This window comes from Silurus aristotelis (genome assembly GCF_946808225.1).
Source record: "Silurus aristotelis genome assembly, chromosome: 12".
Taxonomy (NCBI): domain Eukaryota; kingdom Metazoa; phylum Chordata; class Actinopteri; order Siluriformes; family Siluridae; genus Silurus; species Silurus aristotelis.
In genome coordinates this window covers 13,950,067-13,974,454 of record NC_139585.1, presented here as the reverse complement: position 1 = coordinate 13,974,454, position 24,388 = coordinate 13,950,067, and the positions used below count along the sequence as shown (strand labels likewise).

Below are 24,388 nucleotides of genomic sequence, written 5' to 3'. Positions count from 1 at the left end.
AAACACACAAACACACAAACACACAAACACACAAACACACACACACAGAAAAACAAAAAACACAGAACACGGAAAGAGTGATCATCCGTATAATGAGCAAAACCATAATTCTGGAAAGAGAGAAATAATAAATGAGAAAAGAAATTTAACCTTGATTTAGTACATTTATGTAGAACAAACAGAGGCGATATATACTCTCAGGTTGGGTGCAAGCCTGTACTGCACCTGTAGAAACCTGTGCTCCAGATCAGTGCATAATCACTGGTATGATCAAAACGTAGCTTCGGTGCAACACTGTGTACCCATTTCCCCTCACATTCAGCAACAATTGTATTCAATCTTTTCAAGGGACAATGTCGGCAGCTTGTACAGGTAGTCTTCGACTTACGACCTATGCAACTTACGACCACTATCGCTAGCCGCGGCGTGCGACAGTGCGTACCATCTTCCGGCATCATTTCACAGTACTGTACATATACTCTACTCTACTTAGGACCAAATCGTGTTATGACCACAGGACTTGGTTCGTGTTCTTGGACTGGTTGCTTCAGCAAACGGTTTGCGAGCTTTCTTGTGAGACCTTCCGCTTCTGCAGCCTATTAAGCAATGCTGCAGCACTCATGCATCTGTTTTTTGAAGCAGCTTCTGCACCTGACGCACAGCACGAGGACTCAACCTTTTGAACGACCCTTGCGAGGCCTGTTCTTAGTGGAATCCGTCTTGGGAAAAAAAAACCTCTGTATGACCCTGGCCACTGTACTATAACTCAGTTTCAGGGTGTTAGTGTTATAGACTAGGCCATCTTTGTGGAGAGCAACAATTCTTATTCTCAAATCCTCAGTTCTTCAGTGACATGTTGAACATCCAGTGGTCAGTGTGTGTATGTGTAATATATATATATATATATATATATATATATATATATATATATATATATATATATATATATATATATATATATATATATATATATATATATATACACACACACACACACACACACACACACACACACACACATACACACACACACACACACACATCAGTTAATATTGATTCTTATGATCAATGCAGTCATGTAAAAAGATGGGCTGACCTCACTATAATTAGGCAATATCACTGAGACAATTGGAAAGGCCACTTTTACCATTCATGGAACTCCAACTTCATTCCAGAGAAAGAGGCACAAATGAGTCTAAAGCTTTATTTTGTGTGTGTGTGTGTGTGTGTGTGTGTGTGTGTGTGTGTGTTTACGCTACCCTTCTATTATTAATTCAGTCACGTGACCAACAGTTCATTCATTCCTAGTTTATGACTAATGCCAGAACCTTCTCTTCATTAATGGCCACTCTCGAAAGCTTTTCCTGTCTCTTCAATTGGACATCTGCACTGCCATTACTGATTTACACTGCCATTTCCCATTTCTCAACCACTGCACAAGAGTGCACCTCAACTCACAGACCTCACAGGAGACAAAGCAGAACAAGCCGTCCTTTTTCTCTGAATAGAAGTAAGAACAAAAAAAGACGTTTATCTCGTTAGATGCTGCTTAAAAGGAATAGTGACACAAATAAAATATATTTAATATCTTAACAAACTAGTAAGACTACGAGAAGGGATGAAAACTGATGCAGTGTTTCTGAAGTTATTTCGTTCGACAATTTTAGCTCTTGCGTAAAAATTTGTAGCCTTCATGTGATTATCCACTGAAGCAAAGATGAGACTTTGACATAGACTGTTAGGAGAAGGGAGGATGTTAAGGGTATCCAAGTAAAACAGTTCCACAACATGGTATGAGAATGAGAACAAAGATATCAGTAATGTGAACAATTTCACTGATTCACTGAAGTAATTTAGCAAAATACAGCTTAAAAATGACATCGCCATACTTTAGGATTGTGGTCTAACTGGATAAGCAGAGCAGGTGTGGGAAAATGTTTGATATTGGTTAGTCGGTGCAAAACCGATTATCCAGTCAAGATGCTGTCGGCAGAAAAAAAAGCAAGTAACAACCAGTCAATCCGGCTTCTACACAACCTTAGGACATGTTGCTTAAGTTAACTGATATGCCACCCACACCGAAATGTCACTCTAATAATAATAGTTTTCATTCGGGCTTTGTCAGCACTTTTTGTTCACTATTGTCTAAAGTTGTACTGCTGAAATGTTGTACTGTGACAAGTGAACACGCCTCTCTCATGCAATTTTATATATACTCACACAGAAAATGTAAATGCCTAGAAATAACTTGTGCCCTAGAAAACCTTTTATTCAGGTCCAGAGGAAATCTCAGGGCTCCGGATTTGTCAGTGAGATGGTTTAACTTGGTCAGGTTCTGATTCCTTGTTTGCGGATATGTACTAGTGGAGGAGAATGTCCTAAAGGGACTTTTTTTTTTGGTTTATGTTCAAGCTGGTTTGTGTTTCCTATTTGTTGCATTTCCAACAATGCCACTAAGTTACCAGCTAATAGCATTTTGGAATTAACACTTACTTCATCTCTGCTTTAAAACACTGAGGAAGTGAAAAACTTTAGTCTGTTGGTCTGTTCAGCTCTCTCACCTCCCCAGCTCTCTACTCAAACAGATAAAATTAATACTGTCATCAACGGCTTTGTACCCATCAACACATCTAACCAGCTGAGCTGAGTGCGTGTTCTATAGCTGCAAAGCATTAAGAAATGACTTCAGTCTTGTTTATATATATATATATATATATATATCTCGGATGATATTGAGAAAGTAGTGAGCAGGTTGAGAAGAGCCTGGAGAGGTAGAGGTATGTGCTGGAGAGAAGGGGAATGAAAGTCAGTAGGAGTAAGACAGAGTACATGTGTGTGAATGAGAGGGAGGGCAGTGAAGTGGTCCGGTTGCAGGGAGAAGAGGTGGAGAAGGTGGAGGTGTTCAGGGACCTGGGGTCAACAGTGCAAAGTAATGGAGAGTGTTTTAGAGAAGTGAAGAAAAGAGTGCAGGCAGGGTGGAGTGGGTGGAGAAGAGTGATAGTAGGAGTGATTTGTGATAGAAGAGTATCTGCAAGAGTGAAAGAGTAAGTTTATATCCTGCTAAGTTGTATGGATTAGAGACAGTGGCATTGAGTAAAAGACAGGAGGTGGAGCTGGAGGTAGCAGAGCTGAAGATGTTGAGGTTTTCGTTGGGAGTGACAACAATGGACAGGATTAGAAATGAGTTTATTAGAGGGACAGCGAATGTAGGTCGTTTTGGAGGCAAGGTGAGGGAGGTGAGATTGAGATGGTTTGGACATTGTAGAGGAGGGACATGGGGTATTTCAGTAGGAGAATACTGAGGATGGAGTCACCAGAAAGGAGGAAAAAAGGAAGACCAAAGAGGAGGTTTATGGATGTGGTGAGGGAAGACATGCAGGTGGTTGGTTTTAAAGAGGTAGATGTATAGGACAGAGGGGTATGGAGAAGGATGCTCCAATGTGGTGACCCCTAATGGGAGCAGCGGAAAGAAAAAAAAGAAGCATGCTCTTGTAGCTGTGTTAGCAATGTGCCCTTATGCTATGACGCAAGAGTGACTGACCGTGTTCACGTCTCACAGGAATCACAGAATCACAGCACCGACCTGCAAATTAGCACTATAATTAAGCTAAACACATCACAAATCTCTCTGTATCATTGTACTGAATGTGTTACATGTTGAAGTGATTCAGAGCAAGACAGGGACAGCTGAACGGGTCCTGAAGCAGAGATCATTACATTGGGTTTAAGCTTTAAGCTGTGGAAGCCTAATGTAAGATCGGTACATCACTATCCTGGCCGAGGATTTCTAGCCTTGCTAATGCTCCTTAGCAACTGTGAATGAACATTAAAAGCTTCTGAGCATCTATTGCAGGCTCTCAACAGAACCTCACATTCATCTCTTCAGGGAGCACCACAATAGCGGAAAGCCAAAAAATGCCTAGCGATCTTTCCCTCTTTATCACCACAGAATAATAAACAATAAAGCTTGGCTTCGCATTTTGCCTTCATTGGAGCTGATAAGGGACGTTCACAGAACCACAAACACTGTGATAATGCCGAAATTACGGCCGCTTCGTGTTCCGTGACTTGTCAAGATAATGCCTTCATTAGGATGCCTGAGAGAGAGAAGGCAGAGGGACGGAAGGCGGAAGACACACACACAAACACACACACACACACACACACACACGCACACACACACACGCACACACACACACGCACACACACACACGCACACACGCACACGCACACGCACACACGCACACGCACACACGCACACACGCACCCACAGTATCAACAAATATCTATAAATCCAGACACCGGTATGAGACCACACAAGTGTATGCGTATGTGCTGTGTGCTTTATGGGAACAGAAAGTCAGAGGAAAAAAAGGTGGTGATCCTTCGTAGGGTTCAAAGGGACTTAAATTCCCAGAAAGAGAACTCACTTATTTCACACATTAAATATTCATTCAGCCACCACGCCATTCATCCATCCATGTGGTGGCATGTGTGTATATGAATGTGTGTATGTGTATATAGAGCCAAAGTTTAGGTTGATTGTGCTGAGGCTTGGGGATTTCTCGCTCAATTACCAGCCCACAAATGTGAAGCGCTCACGTTTTTGTTGCAATCAACAAATTTGCCGCAGCCAACAGCAGGGACCCTGGTGCAGACCTGCCTGACTCGCCAGTCACACAAGAAAATATAGGCTTTCATTACATATCTAAAACAGTAGGTACAAAAAAAGCTATTCAGTCTTGTAACATGGTCATCTTGTTCTATTACATTCGCTCAGCCTGACTCTACACTGGCTCGATGGATTTTAATATTATTACCATAAAAGGACTCTTCAGGTCACCTGAGCCCACTGAACGGATGGCGTGATGTCAGAGTGGATCCGTAGATCCACAGGGCCTACAAATACACCAGAAAAACATGACACGACTGCAGGTACTAATTTAGTCATACGCAAAGTAACCGCCTGTCTTCTTTAAAGGTCATACAAATCAAACGTTTTATATTACACTGCCTCTGCACGTCACAGTACGTGTGCAAGCCATCAGCATAGTTACGCTCTGACCTAGAATTAATGAATAAGAACAACTCGTGAGCCTACAGACCAGGACATGATTTAAATAATTCAACAGGACTTTTATATGCAACACTACTGTCCTACCTGCTATGTATATCTGAACCTATACACACTGACACACATCATGTAAGAGCCACGATTTTTGTCATCTCTCTCCATCTTGGTATAGTTTCTATCGTCAATGTCTTTCGCTGGGAAAAACTCCTGCGTACATTTCTGTACCGCAAGTTTTCTAAGCAAGAAAGAGAAGCATTTAGTAACTTAGTTGCTTAGCATTTAGTAACTTCCCTAAACCAGAAGGTACACACAAACACACCTCTTGGTTTGTTTACAAATGCATTGATTCTTATATTTTATAAGACAATATTAATATTAAGGGGGTTCCATGATGGTTTGGTCCTGAGCAACTATCTTTGTAGAGTTTACATTCTTTCACGCAGTTCCTACGTTTCCTCGCATGTATTCCCAACTAAAGCTTAGTGTTCCTGGGACAGACTCCCCATTGTCCCTCACCATAATTAAGCGACTACTGAAGATAAGTAAATAAAGTTTATTATTTTATGATTAAGTAATTAAGAAATATGATTAAGGCACTATTTTTAGCTTATATATAAAGAAAATGTTGAACCCCAACATACTTTTCTAGAATGCTTTGGTTCAAGCAAAGTCAGAGTTTGTGCGATGTAAAATTGTTTGACTTTACATATTCTGCCTATATTAGTGCATGGTCTTCTATGACACTTTATCAGAGTCTACAAGGCCACTGAAGTGGGAGTAGAGCTTGTAGCTTAATGGTAGTGCAAAACAGGAGGGATTAATTAGCTTGGGTCTGTTACAGTTCAGCTAAAGGCTGTCTGACTCACTCACTTTCTCCATCTCTCACTCTGGTATTCTGGGAGAGATTTACCTCACAGGCCAAGGGCAAGGTCTTATGGCCTCATGCTCTTTAAAAAAAAAAAAAAAAAAATCCTCTCAGGGCACACCGCCAGCTCTCACACAACTCACCAGACCACATGCAGGGATAAGGAATGTGTGTGTTTCAACGGGAGTGTTTTATAGAGGTGTGTTGATGTATAAAGAAAAGAGATGCTCCTGATAGATTTCCCTGTATGGAAAAAAAAAAGGAAAATGTCCAGACAGAACCTTAGTAAATGTCAGTGTAACCACTTAAATACACACACACACACACACACACACACACACACACACACACACACACACACACACACACACACACACACACACACACACACACACACACACACACACACACACACACAAACAATCTTCTCCGCTGCTCTTTATCTGTAGTGGGTCATCAGTCCTGTACAGGCTTTGCAGTTGTCTGACTTTCTAAGATCTGCCTACTGATTCTCTTGGTGTCCCACTTGCCGTCGTTTTATCTCCTAGCTGGCTCTTAAAAAGCTCAATTGCTATTTATATTTCATACAATTCCATGCCATACATATGGTAAAAGGTTTAAGAACTTTTTAAATGCTTGACAAACTTTGACATCCTTGCACCAATTATGCTGCAGGGCACAATTCACAAAAGAAGTGATCTCAAAATGACTCATAAAACTTTCATCGTCAGCTTCAGAATGACCGAGACTTTGTATCCAATGCCAACACCTATTTAATTAGTACACATTGAAATAATTCAGAAACTCAAATTATTCAAAAAAAACAAGAGCTGAATGACTCACTTGTCCCCAGCCAGAACTAGTTTTATCTTGTCGGCTGATCTAAGGTTAGTTAAGAGGAAGGGGTAGAGATTGGCTGTTCTTCGGCTCTTGGTGGAGCTCAAGGCTGCTGTAGTCCCTCGTGGCCTCTTTATGTAAGCGTAGCCTTGGCACCAAACAAACGGAGAATAACTACAAAGGCTTTCCCCAACCGCCCATCCAAAGTTCCGTTCACGTTTGCTATCTGACGCTTATAAGAGAGGAGAAACGAATTAGTGGAATTGCTCATTTCACACTACGTCCCTGAACGGTGCACGTCAGATGGATGAGGATCTCTGCAGAGATCAGATCACAAACAGAACCAACGCTATAAACAACCTGACAAAGGTTACAGACGACAAACAAATGCTGCAGTAGCAATTAAACTAAGAGTGATCAGCCTGACTGTCAAATTTATGAAATGTCAAATGTGTAAAAGGAACTGCTTTCATTCAAAATAAATAAATAAATAAATAAATAAGTAAAACAGAGCCCATGTTCATACCCATGAACGAGAGCAATATACACAGTGTAGCTGCATAAATATTGAAGACTGTGAAGGGAATTCTGGATAATGAAATCCTGAGCATGAAAGCACCCCTGTGAAAAAAAACAAAAAACAAAAAACAAAACTGGCAACCAAGTCGACCTAAGCACAGAAGCAAACAATGCATCCCACATGTAGATCTATCAGACTACACACACACAAACCAACATACACACAATGGATCCTGAGGAGAAAATTCACAGCAGATTATCAGTACAAAAGCGATGGCTCATCAGAAACAGGCTCTCAGTGAGCATATTAGGGCAGTGGGCAAATGTGGAGCGCGTCATTAAAAAGCTTTCAGGCAGCCTTTTCCCCCCTGCAGCACTGCTCTGTAGCCTACGCCATCTTTCACACCCTGTTAAGCCTCCCTCAGACGTTTATGGCAATCCTGCTCTTTCGCTAATGTTGCTGTTAGTATAGCGTCTCACTCTGTCCATAGGCAGGACGCAACACTTTTACTCCACAGACGTACAGATTAAGACAAATATCTCTTTCTTTCTCTGTCTCTGTCTATCTTTCACTCCATCTCCCTTTATTTATATCTGTTTATGAGGTTGTGTCTCAAACGGAAAAGCAAGTAGCATACAAAGCCACTAATTTTTTTGTCCATCACCAGGCAACGTCTGATTTAGCAGCTCTAATATCGTTAGGCTTAACATGTAATTTAATACTACAAAATATTGATTATATTAGTTCAAGCTCAAGTATGCCTAATGTGATTCGGAGATAAATGTGTCACAATTAGATCTAAGGAACCAGAAGAATTCAGGGTGCACCATAAACAGAAACAAACTAAAAATAAATGAAATATTATTTCAAACATTCAGTTAGACTGCGTACAAAAAATGGGTGAATTAATAAAATGGAAATTGATGCATCTGATGCATTCGTGCAACACAGCGATATAATTATCCCCATTGTGTTTGTGTCTATGGCTACATTTCTACTGCGGGAAAAGGGGACCCAAATCCTTTAATTCGTACAGGACACAGATTTGTATTTTTTCATGGAAGTGTGAACAGCAAGTCACACTAAATCTGACACTATCATGTATGATTTGTGCCAATTTTATATGGCTGTTCTGAAATCAAATACCGATCAGTAAATTGTAACAGGGATTTCACGAGACACTTTTCGCTGGCTCCCTTTTGACTGCAGTAGAAATGGCACCATAGAAACACTCACAATGTATACAATATCAGTGCTGTAAAGCAAGAAGTGCTCTGCTCATATGCATCGATTTCCATTTTTCCCCATTTTTATGCAGTCATGAGTGTTTTTTGTTTTGTTTTTTTCCCATTTTTAACCTAACTACCATGATAACATTTTGGTCAATATCTGACACTTACATCCCTAAGTCGATTCTTTGTGATCTTCTCTTGGCAATTTCTATAAAGCAGATGTATATGGAGATCATTTGTATCCCGACTCTATGCAAGAAAATAGAATGGCACTTCGTATTATAAAATGTGTCAAACCAGACCGTGATAGCAAACCCCAGCATTGCATTCATACGTCTCACACTGGAATTGTTTGTTTCGATCTGTAAATGCTCTAATTTATAAACGTGCCTGTATCTGTGCTACCTGCACATCTTCACGAACGCCTTGTCTTATACAGACAAGCATCACTCACTGAGCACAGGCGACGCCTAAATGTGTGGCGAGCTCAAACATGGGCACTGAACTAAACCCATATAAAGCCAGAGAGGAGGACAAACACACCGACATATGTACGCGTATAAACAGAACGCACGTCTATAGATTAGTTATATGATTGTTCTTTCATTCATTATGTTAATAAATATTCTATATCCTCTCTTCCATACATCCAGTATACAGGATACAAATAGTATCAATTATAAACAATGTCCAAGCAAAAACATTGACTGCTTATATCGACAAAAGTATTGGGAAACCTGACTTTTCCCGCCATGTGTAGTTCGTCTCCAAACTGCTACCACATATACCACATAGATGTCCCTGGATGTAATAGCATAACATTTTCACTTCACTTCAACTAGGAGCACAAACCTGTACCTCCAGCATGACAATTCCAATGTACACAACGCCAGCTCCGTGAAGATAAGGCTTACATTGTTTTGTGGGGGAGATCATAAGTGACCTGTAATAGAGCTGTGATCTTAACTCTATTGAAGTCTATTGGTAAGATTTGGACTGCACCCCAGGCCTCCTTGGCATATATCAGGACCTGAGTTTACTAAAACCCCTGTGTCTGAACAAAAATTTCTTCCAGAAGATTAGGGGTTAATATAAAACAAAATTGAGACTAAATGATTAGATATACACAAACTTAAGTCCATTTAGTGTGTCAACTAAATGGATTTACTAGCTCTTCATCTGTATAGATACACAATTAGTCTGCATTAACAGCTTTTGGATGCTGTTGCATAACGTGCAAAATATGTTTCTTAGGAATTCTGGTGCAGGAGCAGCCGTAGTCTGGTTGCACCTGCGTACCCGCATTAACTTTGGAATACTTGTTTAACGGGTTTTCTTGTCACAAAACCGAAGCCGAGAGTAAAAAAAGGAGCATATTTGATTAACCACCATTCACTGTTTGGTTCATGTTCATTCTTAGCTTGTTTTTTATAAAAAAAAATAAAATAAAATAAATAATAAAAAAAGGCTTTTACAGAATATTTCTAATTTAGTCCATCATGCAGATTTTTGCTCGGTGTGCCGTTGCTTGATGATAAATACATACATACATACATATATATATATATATATATATATATATATATATTATATATTAACACAGTCTTAATCTTCCATCCATTCAGGAAGCAGCTGTATAAGTAGGCAGCATTTTTGGCGAATATTCAAATTTGTCTCATTTGGCCACTCTGACCAATATGTCTACTGATCCACCTGAACTTTCTTATTGAGACAGACACAGAAAGAGTTTTCTCAAGTGTACATATGTGCACAAAATGCCATTTCTACAGATTCATTCAGTTACATAAATGAAAGAGAAATAAACACACATGAAACTCTCTTGTTAACATCAGACACCTTATTCTTAGAAATAGCTAACCCAATAATAACATTATAATCCCATTCAAAGTCTAATTACAATCCCAGCAGAACAAAATGCTCTTATTTACAATGATTCCTAATGAGTAATGAGTTCTATGTACAGGTAATCATGCAATCATTTTTTAAATTGCAAGCTGTACTTGCCATTTTTTCCACAGACAGTTGGAAAAGCAGAAAAAGCATGCTGTGTACGTAAGATATTGTGCATATCGAAGGGTTGCGGCATGTGTAAAATTGACATCTGTGGATCGATATAGAGGCTAGTAAACCTTGTACTGAGGGACATGTGACCCACTACGGAACCCAGAGAGGAAAGTGGGCCTAAGATTAGCGAAGGGAGAATATGTGCGTCCCCTCGGACATGGGTATGGATATATTTGGAGAGATGGGGCCTTCTGATAGTGACTGAACACACACACACACACACACACACACACACACACACACACACACACACACACACACACACACACACACACACACACACACACACACACACACACACACACACACACACACACACACACACACACACAGGGCTGGTGTTGAGAGGGTTGCCCTTCATTTTTTCCTTTCAGCAGCAGCACTGATGAACTCCCATTTGTCTTACAGGGAAACCAGCATGTGATGCATTTACTCCAGCTAATCCAGCTAATCTAGTCAGACAATAATTTGAAGTAGTAGCGGGTGTGTAGCATATGTCCACTGTTACAACAAAAAATACAACGTTCCACAGAAAAGCTACAGGAGAGCTGCTAGAACGGTTATATTTCAGCGCTCATGGAGGCACTTCGAAATGATTTTCAAAATCGTTCTCTATGCTTAATTAGCCATTACAGCAGTTGCAATGCGCATACACCTCCTCGGAGAACAGATGAATTTGGAACTAATGGCTTTTAGAGGGAAATTAAATCAAGGATTACAATAGAACAAGAAAAAAACACTTCATTAGAAACACCACAGCAAGACTGGAGTGAAATGCAAATTCATATCATAGAGTTAAACACCAATATACTAATCAGAGGCATCTGTACAGACGTGTATGGAATATGCTTTTGGGTGTGAAGTATGAGCTAAGAACTTTGTTCATGAGATCCTTTCTTAGCTACATGTAAAATGAGTTTTTATTATCTTGAAAAAAAGAAAAAAAAAGCTTCACAGAACCAGACTATTAACCTAAATTTGAGGTTAAGTTCAAATTAGAGCAATTTGACTTCTGGAATTGCTTTTATTTTTAGGTTCCCCTCATTGAACAAGTCCTCTTGCTCAGTTTTAAGTCAAGTATTGTGACTAGTCATCAATTCATCCTTGCTTTAAACTTAAATTTAAAACCAGCACATAGTTAACATTTATAAGCAAGTAAAAAAAGCCTCATGGTAAAGCATTCAGTCACAATAAACTTTCAGCAGCCGTTTCTGGTGAAAGCGTGTCAACTGAAGGTGTTTTGCCTCTTGTCTCCATCTGAAGTGGCTGCTGGTTGGCACAAATAACCCATATTAAGGAACTATAATGGAAAAAACTAAGTAAGAGTCAAAAAAGTAATAAAAACAGCTATAATAATAATAATAATAATAATAATAATAATACATATTCCTTAATATTACCCATTTCATAATATATAGCAAAATAGTGCAAGTTCACATAAAAATGTTGTGTAGGAAGCAAAAAACAAAAAACAAAACAAGCAGCAGTATTAACAAGGCAACCTGGCTCACCCAACACACTTATAGAGCACTTCAAGTAGACCCAAAGAGGACAAAGCCTGTCACCAGCAGCAGGGCTCAGTCAAGCCAACACTACAGCACAATATTCCACTCTCCTACTTCCACTTAACTCTCAACCAGTGAGTGAAACTGAGGCAGATTTAATGCAGATCACTGTAGAAATCCTTAGCATGAACTGTTAATGTGAAGCCTCTTCCTGAGAGAGGAAGCCCGCTTCACTTCCTCCAACTCCCCCACCACACAAATGAAGTCATTAAACTGTTCTTTACAAGGGATCAATAGAAACGTTGAATCATCAATCAACCTGAGGCCGTGTTATTGAGCACTCAACATCATTAGGCGTTGCTGCAAATATGAGGCTGGACATGCTCATCAGGGAAAAGAGTAAATTACACTCGCCGTGCTTTCTATTCCTGATCTGTGTTTGTCAGTGTATTTTTCAATACGCTCTAAAACATTTACAGTCCTAACAGATTATAAAAAGACTTGAGTATTGTGCCACGTAGACAGCTGTGCAGATCTTTATGACAAATGAAATTGTCGTTTACACACATAATCGAGTATAACATACATATCACCCACTAAACAAGCAGATGCTGAACAGAATAAACCAAACATCCTGGTCATGACCAAATCAAGCACTGACATCTCAGCAGACTGGTTAACAACTTAAGAAACTGCGTTCCTTCTCTGGTTGCTTATATCACGCCTTTAAATGGACAATGTATGGCATTCATGTGTGTGTGTGTGTGTGTGTGTGTGTGTGTGTGTGTGTGTGTGTGTGTGTTTATGCTCTTGCCTGCTGCCAATTGGTGCCTCATCCAGGTGTAGTGATGCGTTGCATTCAGTATTTCTTGGATAAACTTAAGATCCCCAGTTATCCTAAAAAGAACTTTCAGAAACTGAATGAATAGAGTGAGTGTGTGAGTGAGTGAGGGACTATATGAAAGTTAATGAAAGTGTAATGAAAGTGTAAAAAATGAGTGAATGTTTATATAAAGTAAGAGGGTGTGTGAGTGTGTGTATAAATTATTTAATGAGTGATTAAATGAGAGTAAAAATGGTTAAGTGAGTGAATAAATAAGGGTATAAATGAATACATAAGTGATAAAATTATGATTAAATTAATGTATAAACAAGTACGTTTGTAACTTACTGCCTACATGAACGAGTGACTCAATGAGTAAAAAAATGTCTATAAGTGAGTGAGTACATAGATGAGAATATAACTGAGTGAATGAATAAGTGACTGTATGAATTAGTGTATAAGGGAAAGTATAAATAAGTGAGTGAGTGCCTATATGAACGAGTGAGCCACTCAATGAGTAAATTAGTGACATATCGAGTGAGTAAATGAATGGCAATGAGTCAGACACCCTCAGACTGCTCTGGACCTCAATCTGGATGGAAGAAATCAGACTGTTTGTTCAAGGCATCTGCCCCCAAATTCTGCAAGCTCCAACTGGGATTCATGACTATAATTATGGTCAAAAATTGTGTAATATAATCCAGAGACTAAAAAACCTGAGTCCCATGTACTCATATGTGTTTGTGTGTGCAAACAGCACATAGTGTGGAATCAGTAAGAAAATCTGAAGGAAGCCAGAGAGAGACTGAGGCTGTTACACTGGCCTTATTCCTCAGCTCTGAGGGGAGGTGAACTGTGAGCAAGAAGCCTGTTAGCAGTGCTTAAGACAGAGCAAACACAGTGTGTGACTGGAGCAGGACAAGTCATTCGCATGAGAAAAGACTAGCATGAGCGATAATGGCAAAGATTCTAACACTGCAAGGTCCAGATTGAATCACAAAGTGCTGTCTGCCATTATAGTGCAGTCCAGCAGGGCAAACAGAACTATCCTGCATATTTCTAAAGCTGTGTTTGTAGGGTGTGTGCACGTATCCATCGTAAATCCTGCCCACTCTGCAACAACCACACCATTCCACCGTGCCACTGCCAACCACATAAAAACAGAACAAAAGATAAAAAAGAACACTAGAAGTGCAAAGGAAACTTAAGAGACCTTGAGAAAACTTGAGAAAAAAAAGACAGCAACACGAGATATTGTGAGTGGCGTGAAAAAGGAAAACAGATAAAGAAAAATCTAAAAAAACAAACAAAAAAATAAATAAACCGGTATGACTAATGGTTGCAGAGAATAGAAGAAAAAGTGGGAGCGAGAGAGAAAAAAGTGGGAGAAGGAAAAGACAAAAAAGCTGTGCCTGGACCTGGAGAGTACTGTATTAGCTGACATTTCATAAACATCAGAACCCAGCGTGCGTTGAGCGATGGGCCAAAGTGTTTACTAAGTGTTACTGGAAGCCTGGGGTGATTTATACAGCCATGTAGACAACACACACACACACACACACACACACACACACACACACACAGAGTTGAACAGTAAAGGCCAACGTCAAATAACACAACAGCAAACTGGGCTAATATTTATACAGAAGGGGCTGAAGTGTTGAGCGAGGGTGTGTCATGCGTGAGGATTAGGCATGACAAACACTTATGCTAGAACCATAAACGTTCAGTCAGAAGGTTCTGTCTGCTGCGTGTGCAGCTAAACTCTTTCTTTGAACTCGCAGAAGAAGTCGTGTTTTAATCAAGAGGTGTGGCGATTACTTATCTTCTACTCGTGAACGGGAACTAAACCGGCATCTCTACTTTACCCGACATTTCTTTTTTAGGCAGAACTCTATCAGTCCCATCCGCGTGTCAGAGCTTGTGTACATGTACGTGTATTTGTACTTGTGTGTGTGTGTGTGTGTGTAGGTAGGTAGGCATTTCCTTAGGCAAGTCTTAAGTGAAGCCAATGACTCACTGGCACCCTCCAAACAAAGTTCATCTGTTTCCCGGTCCGTGCAGATTAAAGGAGAACAATTTTGTCAACATGATTTATAGATATGAGATTAAAGTCTTACCTTAACATTCCTGCTCACGTTTTTCTGTAAACAGAGTGCTGAAACCAGGCACAGGTTTGTCTTACTGCCATCCTCTGACCACAGCTGGTCAAAATACAATGCAAACCATTGCACCCCCCCCCCACACACACACACACACACACACACAATCCGCCTCCATTTCACTACAACTGAATCAGGGCTAATATTCTACTGCATTATAATCTGTAATCAATCAGCCACACCTGCCATTTTCCTCATATTGCAGCCTACATCCACACAAACTGATTAAAAGGACAGTTATTTGCATGGCAGATGTCAACATTTTGACTGATAAAACCGTCTGCTTCCTTAGTCATTCCATTCAGAACGGCTCTGCAAAGGCCGGCTTATGCTTCTTGCATTGCGAGTCCATCTGTCTCTCTTGCCAGCAAAATTCAACTCATCGTGAGTTAGCAGTGGGTGGCATGAGAGAAAAACAATGTCGATCACACTGTAGCTTCTCACTGAAATGATCACTGTGTCATTAGGTAATTCAATATTATATATAGATAATATGCCGATGCATTGAAATGGTTTCAAAATTACTGACTGATAGATTACGTATTTTTTCTTGTTAAGCAGATAACAAAACAACTGAATGTCCCATTTTGATTGATAATTAGCTCCATCATTTAAAACACAATAAAAAACTAAATTTGAAGTTCTGTAAACCACTCTGGCATTGAATGAACACTACTTCCTCACTACTAAGAATTTTAATAAATAGCACATTTCAGTTTCACATTAAAAAAAGGAAATAAATACTGCCATGTTTTGCATTGTCTAATGGGCTTTATCATCTCCTTCCACTCACGGCAGGAGTAGGCGCAACAATTCTGACATCATGCCATAAATCATCTAAACCTTTTTCATATTTAAACCCCGAGAGAGCAATGCCCATTTAATGCCACATCGTTTAGAATACATTTATAATTACTTGTAAAATTTCATTTTCCTGCCTACCTTTTGGCAGACATTTGTACATCCTAATGATTGCACTGAGTGCCATTAAAAGTGATTATTTAGGCTAATGATACTGACAATATGCCGTTATATTCAAGAGAAGATTCACTGCAATCATGGCACACAGGCTACACAGTCATTACCTTCAGTATGAACACATCCACCTCTGTGACAATTCATTACTTTGATTTGATTGCTGATAAACTAAATGGCACACTTTTTGGAGGTGAGAGGAAACTAAAATGTTACTGAAATAGAGACGATGTGCGATTTTCAGGTCTCTGAGTGACGTCATGCCGTGTGGACATGGTAAGAGAAAACAGTGTTCTCCATCTGATTATTAGTTTCCTGCCTGTATGGATAATGTGGAATACCTCTTTTTAGAAATCATTACAGAAGATAACCAACGTGTTAGAGACGGCCTGTTGTTCTAGAAAGAAACAGAGAGCCTGGGAAGGAGGGTGTGAGGTGGAAAGATGCAATTAATAAAAGGTTTTCTCAGATTGTAACACGTAGGAATCACCCAGAACACGTATATAAAAAAAGCCACAGTGGAAATGTGTGTAACGCCCATTTCAAAATCTAGCATAGACTCATTCCACTTTACCACCATTAAGACATCTGTAGTATGTCTGTAGTCTAGTCTTATTTTCATCCTTTTCTTGACACTCCAGAACAGCAAATGAGAGGGAACAAAAGCAGGTAGTTAAATATGCTATGAATAAAAAGAATAAAGAACTAATCATGCATAATGAAAGTGCTATAGTTGTTATTCACAGTTTCCCACTGCATAATGCTCACTAAAGTAGAAGTAGTTCTCTGAGGGTTCCGGGGGAACTCACACAGAGCAAGTGTTCACAGTAAATAGATCATTTCATTAATTAATTCATTCATTCATTCATTCATTCATTCACACATTGCTACTGGTGAACTGCTGCAAAGAAGACATTTTTTTTTCAAACTGCCATGGTCTGTCCTGTAGAGGACACACAGGTCTGTTCAAAAGGAATAATTACTTGGGCTTGACTTAGCATTTTGGTTTTTTTTTTGTTTATCTTCAATGTTAAATGTTATGACAATGCTACTGAAGCCTGCTATACACTACAGTGCAGCAGAGCAAATGCTAACACATTGGTTGGCACTATTTCTAGCTCCATGTATCTGGATCATCCTCTTGGTGATGAGCACTTATTTACAGCTCAAATAATTTAGAAATGGAAATAATGAATAATAAAAATAAAATAAAAAACGAGCGGTCAACTGCTGTCAACTGCCCAGTACAAAGAATTACATGATGTCCGGATGGTTTTCTTCTAACCAAGCATTACACTACAAGAAAAACATTCCGCTTTGAATGAGTCTTGTGCTGACAAAACCTTCTGCCTCAGTTTCTTTTGCCTCCATAATTGCATAAGTTGGCTCATTTTAGTGAAAACCGAAGCATTACTAAAGCACAGCGAAAGTTGAACATCAGGAAGAGAACTGGAAAAACATGATGAGATGCAAGCGGACGCAGTGACAATGATCTTAATGGACCCTGGTTTCAAAATAGGTTTGGATGAAACACATCACTGAGCTGTAGAGTTTGCTGACCTATTCAGGACAGGCCGCCTTCTCACACAGGCCTGCTGGGATGGATTACACAGGCACGTCGATAGCCAATCTAACACACAAACCGTACCAATTTAAACTCCTCACATCCCTCAGGTGAAATCTCAAAATCCATTGGTTGTTTGCTGGACCAGAGATTTAAAATATGGTTTGGTGAAGGGTGTCTACAAAACTGTAACAACTGTAGTATACCAAATACGCAAACCTAAAACTGAGTTTAAGCCATCAAGGTAAATGTTTGCTTAATGACAAATACCTGGATACTATAGAACATTCTGGAAAAAAGCCACACTTCTTCCCTCACTATGTAAATGGCCATTCATATGAAACAATGCAGGAAAATAACTAAAGCAACCAAATCAGATACGGCTGCAAAACTGTAACGCTCAATAATGCTACATGGCTTATGTTATGTGACTGGGAAACCTTTTTTATTACACAGTACCTGATGTGTGATATCACATGTCGATCTTTCACAACCAAAAACAAGAGCGAAACAAAAGACTGTTCTTTGGGATCTCTAGAGTCTTAGTCAGATACAATTAAATAAGTGGATTAACCTCAATACACAACAATCCTCACACAAATAGAAAGGGTGGTATGGATACATAGATAAAAGAGCAAAAGAGCCGGAAACAAATCACAACGTAGTCAAAAAAATTATGTTATATAATGAATCAATGCTTAAGGTTACATGGACAGAAATGAGAGCTACTTCATACTGCAGCACCATCACTGAATTGTGAGAAGGCTGGAAGGATTCATTGAGACAGCAATCATAGGCGATCTTCAGACAGAGCCTATAGCTCCCCGTTTACGCCCACCAGCATCAGCAAATATAATGAACAGGGCAGAGAGGGACACGTAGACAGATGGTTCAATTACAAACGCATAAAACAATTAAGTCACAGGAACTCTCTTACACCCAGACCAACTGTTAATAGGAATAGAACCAAACAAATAGAAACGCATCTCTGTACACAACACCATTATTACTATGGATAAATGGATATGCAGTGCATATCTTCCCCCCACTTCTCTAGGTCTTCAGCTATCCGTCCCCCACTCAGCTTGTCTTGTCCTCCTCGCCTATGCCAGCAAATCACAAACAGCTCTCGGAAAACGGTTGCCTAGCTACTGCAACAAGCTCTGGGTCAACCCATCCAATCACTGGGTCATTACAGTTCTACACTACATCTTTCAGCTAAATCCTTCAGTGTTTGAGGATAAAAAAGCGAGGAGAGAAAAGGGGAAGGCATTTGCACAAAGAACTAGGGATGTTCCGGGATAAGAGGGTATTTAGAGCATTGATCGACTCTTCACTGAAGCACTAACCATATACAAATAATTTCACTGAAAGTAAGTATAAAGTTTTCCAAATCATGTCAGATATTCAATAGACAATTTGAACTGAGAATCGTGCTATGGAAAGGTCCCTGGCTTTCAGGGACCAGTCAGGGTTTTCGGTCATGCCCTCTTGCTCAGCTAACAGTGTGGCTGCAGTACAGTGCTCTGTAGAAGCCCTTAATTGGTCCTACTGCTGGAGAAAAGCAGCTAATCAAAGACAGAGGTCGAGTCCCAGATGGGGCACTTACACCCCATACGGAGAACACCACTTTTCCCATTAACTGAATGAAAAAAATCCTATTTGGCAGAATGAAGGAGTATTTAAGAAGTAGGTACTTCCCTACTCACTGCCAAAATATTTAATAGACACCTCCAAAAGCACCGAGGTGTAAGCATGAAGGTCTTGCGAGCCCATGGTACAACAGCTTATTTCTCATTTCAGAGTAATTTAATTATGAAATATGATGTATGGCGGTAACAGACTAAACAAGACTTTATTAATCAGCATGAAGAATGTTGCCCTAAGAACCTAAAAACCTCTCCCAATTGCCGCAACCAGTAAAGCTTGTCAAATTGATGAATGCCTTAAAATGTGCTCGCTAAGGTATTTTTATATCCTCGCACACCAACAGTGTGTGAATGCAACAGCAATGGAAAACACAGACCACTAACACTTCCTTGCTGCACTAATGTTTCCAAGGACTTGTAAGGAAAGGAAAGTTTGCCATTTATTTCTTTGGTAATAAACATGAGCTAATGTCTAGGGAATAGCCATCTATACTAAAATTACTTGTTTTCTCTCACCTCTTTTTTGTGCTACAGCTAATCAAAAGCAGATCAGTTCTGAAATGAAACTTCTACAGTACTACTACACATCATTAAGAAACACTAAGGCATACAAAGCAGGTATGAAAGCACGCAGTGTATTTTCATGTGACACTCACACAGCACGTAATCAGATATCACCGTCAGCACGCTGTGCGTTTACTTCACTCCGTATTTGTTGCCCCAGAAAACCATGACCTGCCTCGAATTGTAATTTGCGTCTCTGTGTTATACACATACCGCAGCACTGCTGTGTGCCCGGCAACACCTGTGAGCTGCACAGAGGATAGCCGGTCAGTCAGCCCCCTTCCAAAGAGCACGCTCTTCTATTAACGACATGTAATCCCAGGAGACATCCAACATGCCAGATCTTCTGCCACCACTTCCCCCATTGCTCACAGCAGTCAAAATGCAACAGAGCTATACTAGCCTGCTCTAGCTACATGATGTCAGTTGCGTTTAAATTCAACAAGGCCTCCGTCTGAACCTTACCTCTGGCTGTTAGTTTCTTCGTGTTGATTATTTTAGCAGCATATTCCTGGCCAGTAGACTTCTTCACACATCTGCGCACCACAGAAAAGGCACCCCTGTAAAAAAAAAAAAAAAAAGAAAGAAAAAAGAGAGAGCGTCAGTAGTACTGATGCAATGAACTGAATGGCTGTCAATCAGGTGCGTCATAGAGAGAGGGCAATGACAAATGCAGAGCAGGGAGCCATTCACCTCTACTATTGTCAGATACATACAAGATATCAAAAGATCAGAAGAGATAGTGAAAACTATTTTCATATATTGTAGATTAAATTGAAAAACTCTGGAATAAAGCATTTATATGGCCAGTGACTATGAGACTTCTACCATTATATTGAAAGAACTGCCAGGTACCATAGCAAAAAAATATGCACTGCATATCCTCCTCATGTCAAATATATCACACATAGACCCCTTGACATTTCTTTGGTTCACCAAACATTGAAATAAATCATTCAGACCCTGAAATCTGGTTGTAGATAGCTTTTAATGCTTGGAAAAAAAAACAAATAGAAAACGAATAGAAAACCTGCTAAAAAAGATAATAATAAGGCATTGCCATGTGTTTCAATAAAATCAAAGCAATAATGAGATTTTGGTTGCAAATTTGCCAAATATTTGAAAAAAAAAAAAAAAAAAGGACTTAACTAGTAGCCTAATCACATCTTAATAAATAATTGTTTCACTGCTGACATTTAAAAAAATAAACAGAGATTAAATGCATGTTATTATTTACCTGTTCATCACTCAAGCAAGTTTGGTTTACTGTATTGTTTACATATTTCTACATAGATTTTTTTTATTCGCTTTTTGTTATTGACATTCCTCTAGATAACTTATATATAGTGAAATAAAATGTTTAGGATCATAATGATTATGACACAACATAGATCAAAAACAGGTGCCCCAGTGTACAGGATTACACAAAATCTAAGAGTGTGAAAGTTATAAATTCACAGGATGCATAAAAGTGCAATGAGACTCGTGCATATGTTCAGTAAACCAGCGGCTTTGTGTGTGTGTGTGTGTGTGTGTGTGTGTGTGTGTGTGTGTGTGTGTGTGTGAAACGTTCGATTGATACCGGGACACTGCGATATTTTAGCTGCCCATTCCGTGAAAAATGTCAAATCGCAACACCTCTAGGCGACGTGAACGGAAACTCTGATTGTATTCTTTTTTTCTAGTTAAAACTGCAGGTAAACAAACAAACAAACAAACAAAAAAACAAACAGCTTCCTGGCGCAGCGAGGAGACTCTGTAACAGGGTTTCATTACACAGCCAAGCTGTCATTAACGTGCATGAGAGCCGAAGTGAGCAACCCCCAAGTGAATGCAAGCGGCGAGTCGAAGGCGTAAACATGCCCAAAAAAAACACCATGCTGCCGGGTTACACAGCGCGATCGGACCCGGAGCCGCTCATCACACCGCGCCTCCGATCGCACGGCTATCAGCGTCTCGCTAAAACAATGGGATTTTACACGTTCAGGACGAGCTGAAAGTTTAAACCCCGATGGCACCGAAAGCGCCAGAGCCACTTACTTCCCGAGCTCCTCGTACAGCTGGTAGTCTTCCGTGAACCTGGTGGAGGTGACAATTGTAGCCATGTTGTGCGGGGAGGGGGTGTCGCCGAGCGCTTCTCTGACCGCTGTGTTCGCCTTTCGGAAGGAGATCCTCTGAATTTCATGTGTTCAGACAGAAAGGGAGGGCGCCCGAAGAGAGAGAGAGAGAGAGAGAGAGAGAGAGAGAGAGAGAGAGAGAGGTGAAAAGAGGAGGGAGGAAGTGTTGGAGGAGCTGGAAAGGAAATCACGTGCCATCTCGCGAGACTTTGTACAAGCCCGCAAAGTCATGATGATGCGTAGAGGCGTGCGTACAGACTATTAAAAATGTCGTCTTTTTGTTTTGCATAGATAGACACATAACAGGTTTATTCTAATTTATCTGATTATATTGAGGTATATATACCAAAGAAGGACAGGGGCACACTAATAGGGGTGGCAGGTAATTATGTAGGCAATAGGAGAAGGCTGCAATTCTTTCTTAGTGCAAAATTGAGGGGTTTCAGAATAATATCACAGTGCTGGCTTTGGGTTTCTTTTAAATAATATTCAAGGGATTTGGTTAAACAAGAATACTACCTCAACTCAAAATTGATGTACTTTATTATGTAATTTTTGCAGGTGTATGTCATGTTAAAAGGACATTCAGATCTTATTATTATAAGCCTTAATATAAACCTGCGAATGGCAGCCTACATTAAGAAAGCAAGAGACTGAAAAGACAGGTCAGGTGATGTGTTGGTTTTTCCAAAGAACAAGATCGTAGACAGGTCCTGCAGCATAGTTATGGCTGTGTCGACACATATAACCTTAACTGCACTGTCTTCAATTCCACTGAGATTAAAGTTTTGCATATATCCATCCTTAGTAGCTGGATAACCTTACAAAATAACAGGTGCTAAAGTGTCACACTGGGGCACTGGATAGCATTGCTACATTACAGATCCTAGTTCAGTCCTGAGCTTGATTTACTGTCTGGTTACAGTAATTGTGTAGTGTTGGCTCAGTGATTAATGTTCTGATCCGCTTGAGCAAAAAAAACAAAAAGAAAATCTTCACAAAAACTCCAATGGTTTCCACTACAAATACAATTACAAACTATCCAATGTCAGCCCTTAAAACCATTACCATATGGTTTTCATTACATTCTGTGTTTGTGGATACTTAATGGTGTTTTTATGCTCCCTGTTGGTGTTCTGTAAATATCAACATGCGATCTACAGATTGCCAAAGCTGTTCTATTTGTCCTTAATGGTATCTGTCACCAATAGAAGGCACCACATTACCAAAAGAGACCAACAGAGACCAATAGAGTTTCCATATCAACCAATACCAATAATTCCCATTATACCATTACGACATTTTTTTTTTTTTTAATACAGCAAAGACATTACCGCTTATATGTTTGGTGTTTCAAGCCCTGGCCAAGCTGCCACTGTAAACCCTCTCTGCTCCAAGGCTGCTGACCCTGTACTCTGACCTCGAATTCCTAACAAGTGGAGTACGTGAAGAATTTCTCAGTGCTGTAATGTATATGTAACAAAAAAAGGCTTCTTCTTCTCCTTCTAGTTTTCCTATGTCTATCTGAAAACTGAATATTAAGTGTACCCCATAATGACCTAAGTTTGATTACATGTATTCATAGTTTACTTCAGTACTATAGATTTAAAAGTCTGGATAATGTTAAAATGCGATCTACAAACATTTTTTTTTTTTTCAGATAGGAACATTCACTCATTGCAATGAAGTGGTAACATTTATATTGGCTGTTCAGCATCCATTCTGGCAGTAGATTCCCTTACATGGTGTTCAGAACCGAGCACTGGGAATAGTTAGTGACCCAATCCCCATCTGGTTAGCAGCCTTTGTTTAATCTCTCCTTACTGGCTGTGATGAAAAGGCCCTTTAATTCAAGGTTGTTAGACAGACTGGCGAATACAGGGTTGTACGGGTCATAATTTTATTAGCAAAGTAAATTCTTCAGATCTTTGCATTTAGGAACAAATAGTATCAGGAACAAATAGTATTATGTCTCTGCGAAACAGCTCATATAAAAGAAATATTAAGGCATTATATAATTTTGATATTCTGGACATGCTCATTATTCAGTCTGAAGATACCTCGAAACAAGCATTTATTCATCTGCAAATTTAAAATGTGCTAGATATTTAGAAGCCTGGGTGAATGTTCCAAAATACATCTGTTTCAGCCATCAACATCTAGAATTATTAGAAAAATTTATCATATTGTAATGGGAAACGAAAACATTGTCTGTTTGATAGGTAAAACCACTTAAGATATTTTACTTAATTTTTAGGTGAGTCCTAGCTGAAACATTGAAATACCAGCACTCTTAGAAAAAAGAGAAAAAGAAAAATTTTATCCTTAAGGGGAACCTGTAATCTTAGCCAGATTTGTGTGAACTGAAGTATCGGTATAGAAACCTATCACAAAGAGTTTTCTTACCATAAAGGCT

General features: G+C 39.6%; 1 protein-coding gene across 20 annotated transcripts in view; it reads right to left on the bottom strand.

Annotated features, from left to right (window-relative positions):
- camk2g1 (calcium/calmodulin-dependent protein kinase (CaM kinase) II gamma 1) overlaps nt 1–22,156 on the bottom strand; it is a 57,891-nt gene extending 35,735 nt beyond the window's left edge. For 19 of the 20 annotated variants that reach the window (XM_083555883.1, XM_083555900.1, XM_083555894.1 and 16 more), the window contains exons 1-2: nt 21,896–22,144; nt 20,321–20,415 (exon numbers count right to left, since the gene is read on the bottom strand). In XM_083555883.1, the coding sequence (XP_083412009.1) occupies nt 20,321–20,415; nt 21,896–21,960 (160 nt within the window). In that variant the 5' untranslated portion in view covers nt 21,961–22,144. Of the gene's footprint in view, nt 1–20,320; nt 20,416–21,895 lie in introns of all 20 variants that reach the window. The other variant, XM_083555892.1, reaches the window with a different exon arrangement.
- Nucleotides 22,157–24,388: the final 2,232 nt, after the last annotated feature.